The 11,321-nt window shown below is 37.5% G+C and overlaps 1 protein-coding gene across 3 annotated transcripts; it reads left to right on the forward strand.

The window, feature by feature from the left end:
* The first annotated feature begins 1,246 nt into the window (after nt 1–1,246).
* LOC117500164 lies at nt 1,247–8,452 on the forward strand. Of its 3 annotated transcripts, none has more exons than XM_034152910.1 (7): nt 1,247–1,410; nt 1,648–1,835; nt 3,505–3,804; nt 3,888–4,169; nt 5,039–5,146; nt 5,484–5,527; nt 5,762–6,840. In XM_034152910.1, the coding sequence occupies exons 2-7, from the start codon at nt 1,775–1,777 to the stop codon at nt 5,831–5,833; spliced, it is 867 nt and encodes a 288-aa protein (XP_034008801.1). In that variant the 5' UTR covers nt 1,247–1,410; nt 1,648–1,774; the 3' UTR covers nt 5,834–6,840. The 3 variants fall into 3 exon arrangements, with proteins under 3 accessions (XP_034008801.1, XP_034008802.1, XP_034008800.1); XM_034152909.1 differs by having other exon boundaries at nt 1,251–1,410; nt 6,686–8,452; XM_034152911.1 differs by lacking the exon at nt 5,484–5,527 and having other exon boundaries at nt 1,249–1,410; nt 6,686–6,768.
* The last annotated feature ends 2,869 nt before the right edge of the window (nt 8,453–11,321 follow it).

Raw genomic sequence — 11,321 nt, forward strand, 5'->3', positions numbered from 1 at the left:
ACCAGGCGCGTCAAGCCCCGGATGTTTTTTCTTTAGCCCCGGACAATTCTCCCTCAATCATATAATACATTAACCGTGCTTTACCTGAACCTCATCATGACACTAGAGAGGACGGCAGGATTGTAATTTCCCGTGTTCAGTGAATGCAACAGAGGCAAGACACCAGACCAACCAGAGAGTTGCATGGAAATAAACGTGTCTTATTGGCTGACAGGTACCTATCTTGTGACAATGTTTAAACTGTCAGTCGGACTCAGAGTTTTTGAAGATGGACATACATGTAAGAACATTTTTTCTTAAAAAAGACGACAATTCTCAAGTGGTGGCTCACACAACAACCCCAGAGCCACCACTTGAGCCACGTAAACAAGGTATGTAAATGTCAGTAAACTTCCAAGTTATGCGAACATGTAAGCAAAGCATAAATTACAGCTACGTTGTTGACGTTACTTTGAATCGTGCGGGTAAGCTAAACCGTTAGTAAGTAGCTATAGCTAGCCAGAGATATTAAATTAACACTTTGTCATACAATCTAAATGTAATGTTTTTAGCGTTACCTGGTGATTTCAAAGAAAACTCTCTGGAAAATGTTGACTTACTGTCAGTGTTCGACATGAAGCTAAGCTACCTTACAGTACACAGTCACAGGGGAGTGATTTGTAAAATATCCATAAAGAAAAAGAAAATCTGTTTACAGTTCTGTTTCATATGGGTGTTGAGAGATGTATCCATATATCTCTTAATGTTGCTCTCAAAGTGCACCAGATTGATGCTTTTAACTTCAATTTTTAAAACAAAATCTTCCTGGGGGAGCCCCTAGAGGAGGTTACCCCTGCTTACACCTATATGCCATGAGCTGATTATCGAGCCTTCATTGGAACAGTCGCGGGTGCACTGTGTATGTGCGTGTGGGGAGTGTTGCAGTAGACATTTCCACTGTAGCACCCGGTACCTAAATGTACCTAAACCGAATGTTTCCAGGTCCAGGAAACGCCCCTGGTGTGAACAGATGAAACTATTTGAAAAGACAGAGTTCAATGTCAGAAGCAAATGAAAAAGCATAATAGGGCCTCTTTAATGTGAGTTATACAGTACAATTAAAATCCAATGTCATTCAAAAAGGCAAACATATAATCCAAGGAAAGAAATGCATTACAGATGCATTGTTCAGCTTTGTTCTTCCTCCTCTCTCCAAACAGATCCCTCTTCCTTCTTTCCCCAGGCCACGCCCCCTTACACACAGTGGCAGTTTCAACAGCAGCTGCACATACATGGATGTTGACAGGTTATAGCAGGTTGCAAATGTGACTGTTAGCATTGTAAGCTTGCCTTTCCGTGGGATTTATGAGTTACTAACTTTATCAAACTAATAGGGAACAGTTTTTTGTTGCCCTTTTACATTTTTCAGAGGTGAGTGCGGAGAATGTGAAAGTTCTGTTGTATGTGACTGAAAATGATTTTATTCTGATGGGAATGTGTGCCATTAATGAGGGTGAATAAAATGACTATGTTGGAAATTGAATGTAAATGTTAAATTGTATTGAATTAACATAGAGCCCCGTAATGTAAATAGTGTTTAAGAGAGAAAAAAAGAGATAAACCTCTCTAAAAAAAGTGCTTTAATAAAGGTGATTTTGTGTTTTAAAGGCAAAGTCGAATCATGTCGAATATGGAGGCTGGTTTCAAAGACATGAGCAATGAACCTGAGAGGAAGCTGGGGGAGGTTGTGGCTTACAAAACGCTGTGAAACTTCCGCATACCAGACATTTGCAGAATGAAGTCGTTTGTTAAAGTTCTCTTTGTCGTTTATTTGCTTTATTTATGTGAACCACAAGGTAAGAACATTAACTTGTTTTGTTCTCACAGTCAAAGTTGTTGTATTGTAGCACTACTTAAACAATATAAGATTAGAAACCTAATGCTTTTTTTAAACTGATATTTCAAATAGGTAGTATTTAGAAATGTATACAATTATTAGTTATTTGCTTATTATCATTTAATAAAGTAGTAATACTAATTAATGTAAAATTGTATCTAGATATTTTGATATATACAGTTATTTCGGTTGAAACCTCACCCAGGCACAAAGTCCTGGTGATGTAAAGGAAATATATCTTAATTTTAAGTGAATGTAAAATACAGCAGAAACTTGAACTAAAATCTCCAGTCATTAGGATTATTAAATAGTAGCTATACTTTTATGAATATGTTGATCGATACGAAGATTAACATTTAATTTTAAACACTTTTGTGTGGTGGTACGCACTTATTCAGTCCTTTCAAGTAACAGTTTAGATATTTGCATATTTTATAGTCTGGTTGTCAGCATAATGAACCTGGAAATGTTGAGTCCATCAAAGTTTTATGATATAAATGTGTAGTCCCCAGCACATAGAAACTGCTGGATTAAAATTTGCATATGTTTGTCAATTTGCACAATTAGAATAAATTGCGTTAATTGAAATAAATGTTTAAACAACAGCTAAAAAAACTCTTGGCCCATTTGCAAAATCTTGGATTGGTTTGGCAGTTATTGAGGACGCTGAATCCATTTCTGACAGTTTCAGGATCAAAAGTGGCAGCTTTAACCAGCAAGTGGAAATATATGTACTCTTGGCTGATTTTGACCATGTGTTACGATCATTGGATATAGAGAGCATGAGAGGGAAATTATTATTTTTACTTAGGACAATTCTTTTTCAAATAAATAGATAATCTGTCCAATACAAATGAGTCCCCTAAATCTTCTAAATCGACCAGAAATGAATCAAAATCAACTCACAGAGTACAAATATTAGCATATTCCTTTCAATTACCCCCAAACAACTCCAAAATTGTCAAAATCGGCCAAGCCATTTTTTTGTAACTATTGTCCACATAGGCTATAATGATAATTTATGCTAATAATAATTATGCTGATTGTGCAAATTGACCAACATCTGCAAGTTAGCATCTGGCAGTCTCTACAGTATGTGCTGTGTACCCAAACTATACATTTACAACATAACACTTTGGTGTTCTCAACATTTCCAGATTCACAATATGACTCAATGAGCTGGCAACTTTTAACTTTCAGAGTAGATGAAAAACACGGGAAGTGGTTTGAGACAGATTATAACCAAATGTAGAAAAAGAGGAAATGCTTCGCCTCTGTCAAATCTGGGGAACAATAGTATGAGAAAAGAGGGGGAAAAAATAAGCACGGTGTAAAAAAGTCCCCTGTTTTTCATACGAGACAGAATGGAAATAATTTGTGATATGAAAAAGAAACATAAATACTTAAAGCGAGATTTAGGTTGGCTAAGTTTCACCTGATAAACTCCTCTAAGCAGCTTCAAGGGTCAAAGCTAATCCAAGATTTAAAGATATTGTCCAACCTTTGATTATTCATAAGATGAAGGTATTTTATAATTACATGTAGTGGGAATAGAGAAATATTCAGTTTTGCCAGAATAAACATAATGTATGTGATATCTACTGTATGATGTGTCTACTGTTTTACAGGGATCAGTGCTGGGACTGTGTTTGTGCTGAAGGGAGAAGATTTGCTTCTGAATGTCACCAAAGCTGTTGTTCTTGAGGAATCCAATTTATTTTCCTGGAAATGTAATACAAGTAACATAGTGAGATTCACTTTTAATGACATCAAAGTCTTTGCTAATTACGATGGAAGGCTTGAGTTTCCTGTGAACAATTACTCAGTGAAATTGAAGAATCTCCAAGAGGCAGACAGTGGAGTTTATACTGCTGTGTTGGAAAGGGATAAAACAGAAAATATAGCAAAATATAACGTCAAAGTTCAAGGTAGGTTTGTTAACCTCTCAAACACTGATAGAGTTTCTGTGGTCTTGTTTCTAAAACTTTCCACCTTCTTCTTCCCTCCTCAGATCGAGCGTCTCTCCCTCTCCTCACAGTGAGCTCTGTCTCCAGTAACTCTTCCTCCTGTAGCTTCACTGTGACCTGCAGCTCACAGGACTCTCACATCAACAGCACTTTCACATGTGACAACCAAACCTGCAGTCAGGAGGGAGGAGAGCGATCAGAGGGGATCCCTGATACTTTTCTCCAGGTCCACCAATCAAGTGGCTCGATCATCTGTAACCATAGCAACCATGTCAGCTGGACCAATGACACCAGAACAATCAAAGATGTCTGCCACCAGCATGATGGTAAGACTGAAAGAGAAACTACTTCCTGATAATAACACACAGTTTAGAGTCAGAACATCAGAGCAAACAAGGTTCTTTGTTTTTATCCAAAACTTTGATATGTCTGTAAATAAGATACATTTTATTCCACAGTGTGACAAATACTGTACATTAGGTTTGTTATAAATATTGTAAAACCCATGTATTACTCAGGTACACTGTATTTTTCAGGGTCTAACATTTTTTAAAGGAAGAGTTTCTTTTTACCTCATTGAACCAATTACAAAAAACATTTGCAGTGCAAATATTGCTAACTATGTTTGTCCTCGTCTCAACATGACCTCTTTTAGTGTCCGCTGTTTTTCAGACAGGACAAGAAAACTAGAAGAGTGCATAAAACCAAATTAAAAGCTTGTTTTTCTTAATGGCACGTTTCAGTTAAACCTGTATGAAAAAAATAAAATTATGAGCCTTATCTTTCAACTACAATGAAGTGCTTTAATTAAGTATTTTGTAGTTTATAAAACTAAACTGAATTAGTCTGTGAAATTGGTGAAGTTCCTGCTCCAGTAATTTGACTATCAAAACAAGCTATCATCATCTACCAGCGTTGCTTTGATTAAACAAGAGCCAGGTGGTGTTTACATTTTCTTATTCAGTGACCTGTTGTAGTTTGGTAGTTTCACATTGAACTGAGTAAATGTTTGGTTTAACATATTAGGGTTAAAGCAAACGAATTCAATTATTTCTTACAACAGATCAGGTCTGCTACTAAGACATGTTTGTGTAATTAAATCGAACAGTCTGGCAGGATGTGATGCAGTAACACACTTGACTAAGTTTATGAATTTAACCAAGCATTATAATGTGGCTTATGTTTTTATTTACAGTTCCTCCCAAACCAGACCCTGTTCCCATCATTTTGGGAGTATTCTTCACAATTCTCATTCTCGCCATCATTGGTGTAGTACTTTGGTATCTTCGAATGAGAAGAACAAGTAAGTCTAAGTGTGCATTTTATCAAAAACATTTATTTTAGTTTTACTGTTTGTGGGAATTAAGTGTTTTAGTCAAGTTCATCATCTACACATCCCCATTGTCTATTGAGCAATCACATAAAACATATCTGGAACCTCTCATACAGCAACATACTCTATATAATATTCTCTTGAAAAAGATAATTTAGACACATATATATACAACATCTGGAGTCAATTCAGATGCAGCTCAAGTAATGTAAATGTTATGAAGGTAATAAGCTTTAAAGGTGAAGCTCTCAAAATGAAATGTAAATTAATGCAAATCCACATATATTTTGTATTGACTGACCTGCAGGCAAAAGGGTGAGTGTCGAAAATACAGTTTATGATACTGCTCAGGTAAGAGACAAGGTTTTTTTTACTTTCCACTCAAAAATGTAATTTCTTTTTGATTTTGAACAATTTAAACAAACTTGGACTGAATGAGGAACAAGCTAAATCCATAACTGGAGCCTCAGACAGTTATATTGCCTACTATGCACACTAATCACTATGCACACAGAGTATCTGCATATATGTAATGGTTATTTGATGTATATTATCCATGACTCCTTTCTCCACCACCGTCTGCAGTTCCAGGTCCTGCTGCTCACATTTCTGGTTGTGCTGCTTGCTCTTTTAAAGCTCTGGATCCGACTAACCTGATGCACCGCGATGCTTCTCTCTAAACCTGCTGCTGAGGTTTCTGTCTGGCAATTATTGTATTCAAACTGCACTGTGTTTCCTAGTGATGTGTATTTGTTGTTTGCTTGTGTGTGTTACTTTCTTTATTTTTTTTAATATAGTTTTTCCATAAATTGATGCACTGATGGAACGATGGTCCTTCTTCTAAAACGCAAAAGGTGTCATGTTTTTAAAACTCTTAATAACATGCTGGTGTCATAAACATAATGCAGACACAGTGACATTTACCAAAGGTTTCTTTCATGCATATCACATACATGATCAGAACTGTGCTTCCTATTTTTGTCACACAGCCGTTAACCAAAGCTATGTGACTTCCTACTGAGCCTTTGTACTTCTGCATTTTTACACAATACATGCTGAGAGCAGAAGCCTCTCATGGGAAAGCTGCACTTGAGATACATTTGATTTCAAACCGTTTGATAGCTGTGTGAAAAGTTAAACTCAGTAACGTACTTTCAACTGTTTTAAGAGAACCAGAAATCTTAATATTTTGTCTCAGAACAAATTAAGAAAAGAGGAGACCTGTAATTCCCCATGTCTTTCTCTAAATGCAAAGTACTGTATTTGTTAGCAGTGCAAATGCTTTTTTGTCTGTGCTTATTTGGCCTTACTCTGCTTTTGATTAATAACACCTAAAATGTCATGCCTTTTAACTGAAAATACAAATGAATCTTACATTTTTGTTAAACACCATTATCACTTTTACAGTCAATAATATGGAATTGTATTGTATTTGAGGAATATATGACATATAAAAATACAATATTATACAAACAAACTTTGGTAAATCAATGTGTTGTGATGTTCCAGCCCGGAGCTCCAGCCCGGCGTAAAGACCCAACAGCTGATGAAGATTCAGCTCCGCCTTTGTCCTCCTGCTACGCTTGTGTTGGTCCTCACACTGGACCCCCAGCTCCCACTGAGCCTAGAAACACAGCTCAGCTAGAGAGTATGTACACTGAGGTAAAAAAGAGCCCACCAGGTCCTTGAAAAATTATCAGGAGTCGTTTTCCACATCCTGCACTCTTTGGGATTATGAGCAACTGAGCCACATTACCCTCTTTTGGTGTGAACATCCTAAACCACGTCCTGTGTCTGCACCCAGAAGTGCTCTAACTCCACCTTCAATGCACAGCTGTGATTGGTTAATGATCGATTGAAATGACTCCTTTTCTTGCAGTTTATGAATTCTGAAGCTCTATGGCTATCGGCTGCCATCTTGACTCAAATGATATTATTTATTGACTCCTCTCAGACAATACTGTGACAAACATGTATTTTATTTTTTTACATCTTAGTGTTTTGTCTGTTTTTGGATATCTTTGATTTCTGTCTGTTGTATGCACATGATCCTATTAGTCTATTTTGAAATACTGGAAAGCAATGATGTTTTGCACATTTTTACGAACGTTTCAAAGACTATAGCTAACTTGAAGAGCAACAGGAACCACTGATCCTAGTTAGCATCAAGCTAATTAGAGGATGAAACCCTTGCAAATGCACACATCACAGCACACACAGTGAAATATGACCTCTCGGGGGGTTAGGGGTGTCTGATGCCTTGCTCAAGGGCACCACGGCAGGGCCAAGGAGGTGGACTGGGACTTCTCCAAGTACCAGTCCACACTCCATATTTTAGGTCTGTTCGGGGACTTGAACCAGCGACCCTACGGCTCCCAGTCCAAGCCCCTACTGACTAAGCCAATACCGGCAAGAAGAAGATCATTGGATTGAACGGTTTTCTACATTTTACACACAGTTTAACGACAGGCTTTGAGAGAAACAGATTACATGTAATGGAATTAATGTTATTGTGTGCAAAAGATTTTATAGTGTTTACCCTAAAGGCCCTGACACACCAGGCAGTCACCAGAGAACTCGCCGATGCCGACGCCGACTGTTGTGTCGGCGAGTTCTCCTGCGTCTTGGCCAACGTCGCACTGGAACACACCGCAAAGACTTCAGCCGAGCACGTACGAACTGCGCATGCGTGAGTGACAATAACTCTCCTTACCAGCAGGCGGCGGTAGTGTGTATTCATCATTCAAAATAGGCAACAACCGGAAGACAGAGAAGAAGAACAGACTGTGATATAAACAAACAACAAATAGCGTGTGCGTTCCATTTTCACTCTCGTCCATCGAAAACATGTTTCGTGCGGTACTGGAGCTATCAGCCATGGAGTGTTGCTTGTGGAAGACATTCTCAAGCAACAGTCTCTCAAGAGCTTATATATACAGTCTATGCTCAAGAGGCGGAAGCGAAGAATTAGGAGAAACCGCACTAAATGGGTGAAATCATGGGTACTACAGCGAGAAGCTCATGGGGCTTTCCTGAACCTGTGTCGAGAGCTCGAGTTAAATGAAATGACAGATTTCAGATATTTTCCTCAAGCTTTGGTAAAGTGTATTCTTTGAATGCAGATTTGGGTTCTGCCCGCTCTGTATTAATGTCATGTGGATTTTCCTGTCATGTTGACAGGTTATCATCATGTAGGCGTTGATAAAAGCAAATTTGAATGTTGTGTTATGTGTGTATGAAGGTACGAAATAAAGTTTTGCATTGCCTATCCTGCTATTTCTGTTTATTCTTTTAATCACACAGCGATAAGAAACAATAACTATGTGCCTACATAACTGTCAGTTGCAGCCCTAGCATTAGTATTGGTTATAGTAACAGCTACAACATTACAATACTTCTAGGCAGATTGAGGAGGATAATGGGAGAATGAACAGAGGGGCAGAAACATCCATCTGAATAATAATAATAACTTTATTTGTATAACACCTTTCATACAGGGGATTGCAGTTCAAAGTGCTTTACATCAGTAAGAAATAAGACATCAAATCAGTGTAAAACAAGCAGCAAGAGCAAAGCATAAAGTGGGATAAAATAAGACAGATATATTATATATATATAGATATCCCAACAGGCCACCTTGTTTATGGTTAGATTCAGTTTTAGTAGAATATAAAATACATGAATGATGAAATGAGCACATAAAGTGCAGACATACTATAAAATCACAGTTAATAGACCTGCATCTGATGATCGCAGTGTTCTGGCGGGTGTGTCGTTTATTGAGTCAGCAATGTAGTAATGTATGTAATGTAATAATGGCCACTTCTTGCTAAATTTACATTTCCATGTGATGCTTTTATCCGAGGCGACTCACAATAGGTAAATGAACAGCAGTAGACAGTATCTCATTTACTTAGACACTGTACTTAAGGACAATGTTGAGGTACTTGAGACTAATCCTGCAACTTTATACTGACAAATAAACCGATGAGATGAAAAACCGGACTTGACCAAACAAATCACGGAGCTCTCAGCAGAGGACAGCCGGGGAAGCTCCCGCCGATATCAGAGATGTCCCTGCTATGTGTGGGAGGTAAGAGAGGACATTTAAGGGCTATGTTTGATGTCTTTTAAGTATCACCTGCTGGGGTTTAGCTGCTGTCCTGTGCCTTCTTAAATCGTTTGTTTACGTCCCTCACTTCCGTTTCGCTTCTCATTTGCTAGCTGAACAGCTGATCAGAGTGGTTTCTTGGTCCGACTGCCTGTGTCCGTGCGTCGACCGTGAAAGGCCAAATAAGGCGTGTCACGGCCGACGGTTCGGGACACACCAAATTGACTTTGGGCGACAGGGCACGCTTCGTCGTCAGACTAACGAAGACGGACGATTTCGGCCTGGTGTGTCTGGGCCTTTAGAGTTACAGAAATACGTTGTTACTGCTACATAACGGAAAAAAGGGGGATTATAAGAATGATTACAATGTTACAATACATTTTCAAGTAAAGAAGTAATTGAAAGCTGTGCCTTCCAGCTGTTAATATACTATCATTTTCCAAGGAGTCAACATTTAATTTAATGAAGAATTTGCAGGTTAATGATTTGTAAATGATGGTTTTCTGTGGTCCACTTCGTATAGGTAGCCGTGCTTAGAATTTGTTATTAATTTAGGACACTTTCACCCTTCTTCTTTTTAAAAGAAATATACTTTTAAATGCGGCAGATGGACACCATTTATAAAAAATACTGTGTATTATTTTATGCCGTTGCCAATGCAGTTGCACCAACATTGATTTTGCTAAGTGAATGTACCTGCAGGATTCTTTCTTTTTTAGGTTGTTTCTTCATGGTCTGAGGCACTTACTGTGAGACGCTTCTTGATAAAAGTGTAAGATAAATAAATGTGATGTAATGTGAGTATGTCATATAATGTTATGTGAGTGTACAGTATTTCATGTATTAAAATAAAGCAGCATTTGTAAACTATATTCTTTAGGCCTAGCCTTTTTATTTGAAAGATTAGGCCATATATATCCTGAATATTTGATGTGTTTTCTTCCCTCTTTGACAGCTAAGTAGGTGGACAGGGGATTTGTTACAAATACTGTGAAAGCTCTTAATTATTAGACTGCAGTGAACTTAACAAAAGAACAGCATATTATTATTCAAGTCTTTTTTAGCCCACTCGTTTCTCCTTCCTACCTCAAATATGGTCAAAACTCTTCTGAAAGTAAACAGACTTGTAATAATAAACATATTTTACCATTCCTCTTCTCATTAACTATGACTACTACTCCTAAAGTAATAACTCTTGACACAATTTGCCCTGGTATTGGGGAAATGAAACCCGTTGTAGGATATCACTGAAACATTCGGTCTTTTCAGCTCTCAGAGTCGTTTCACTGGGACTTTCTTCAACCTTGTCCTTCATTTTCCTCCTCTTACTCACAACAGTTTTGTTCCTTCTAAAGTGGCCTTGAGCTATAACCTCTAATTGTTCTTAATAGCAGGGACAGCGTTGAAGAACCAAAGAAGCAAAGTAATGTAATGTATCAAAAAACTCAAAATAATTTCACATCATAATAACATTAAGTTCAGTATGCTGGTTTTATGTAATTTTCTAATGTTTTAAATGTTTTATTAAAAAATAATTGGCTTCTAATGCAAAGCACTGACAACCAGGCTTTGTTTTCTGCATTTTGCCCCTGAATAACCGACTGTTTTTAGGAATAAACGATGAATTGTTATAGGCAGTAAGAAGCAAACAGTTTTTTGACTGCAAATAAATTCACTTGAGAAAACTACACATACAATCTTACAATCTTGCAATACAACTATTATAACTGTTGCACAGTTTATTGTTTAACATTTTTTTTATATTTCCATGACGAAGCAGGACATATTTCCTTTAATAAAATTACTTTACTCTGAGTTACCTTTCTCTGGAATTCTTAGACATCACTTCCTGTCAGGACCTCAACACAAACTGATGAACCCAAATGCACGACCCAGAGACAAAGTCTTGAATGTAATAAAATGTATTTATTAATTCCATTGATCAGGAAATCCCTCTTAACAGAGTAGGAGCTGGAATAAACAAAAAGCGCTCACAAGGAGGAAAAAACTAGGCATAACAAAAGGAGAACTTAA

This window comes from Trematomus bernacchii, unplaced genomic scaffold (assembly GCF_902827165.1).
Source record: "Trematomus bernacchii unplaced genomic scaffold, fTreBer1.1, whole genome shotgun sequence".
In the NCBI taxonomy this organism is placed as follows: Eukaryota; Metazoa; Chordata; class Actinopteri; order Perciformes; family Nototheniidae; genus Trematomus; species Trematomus bernacchii.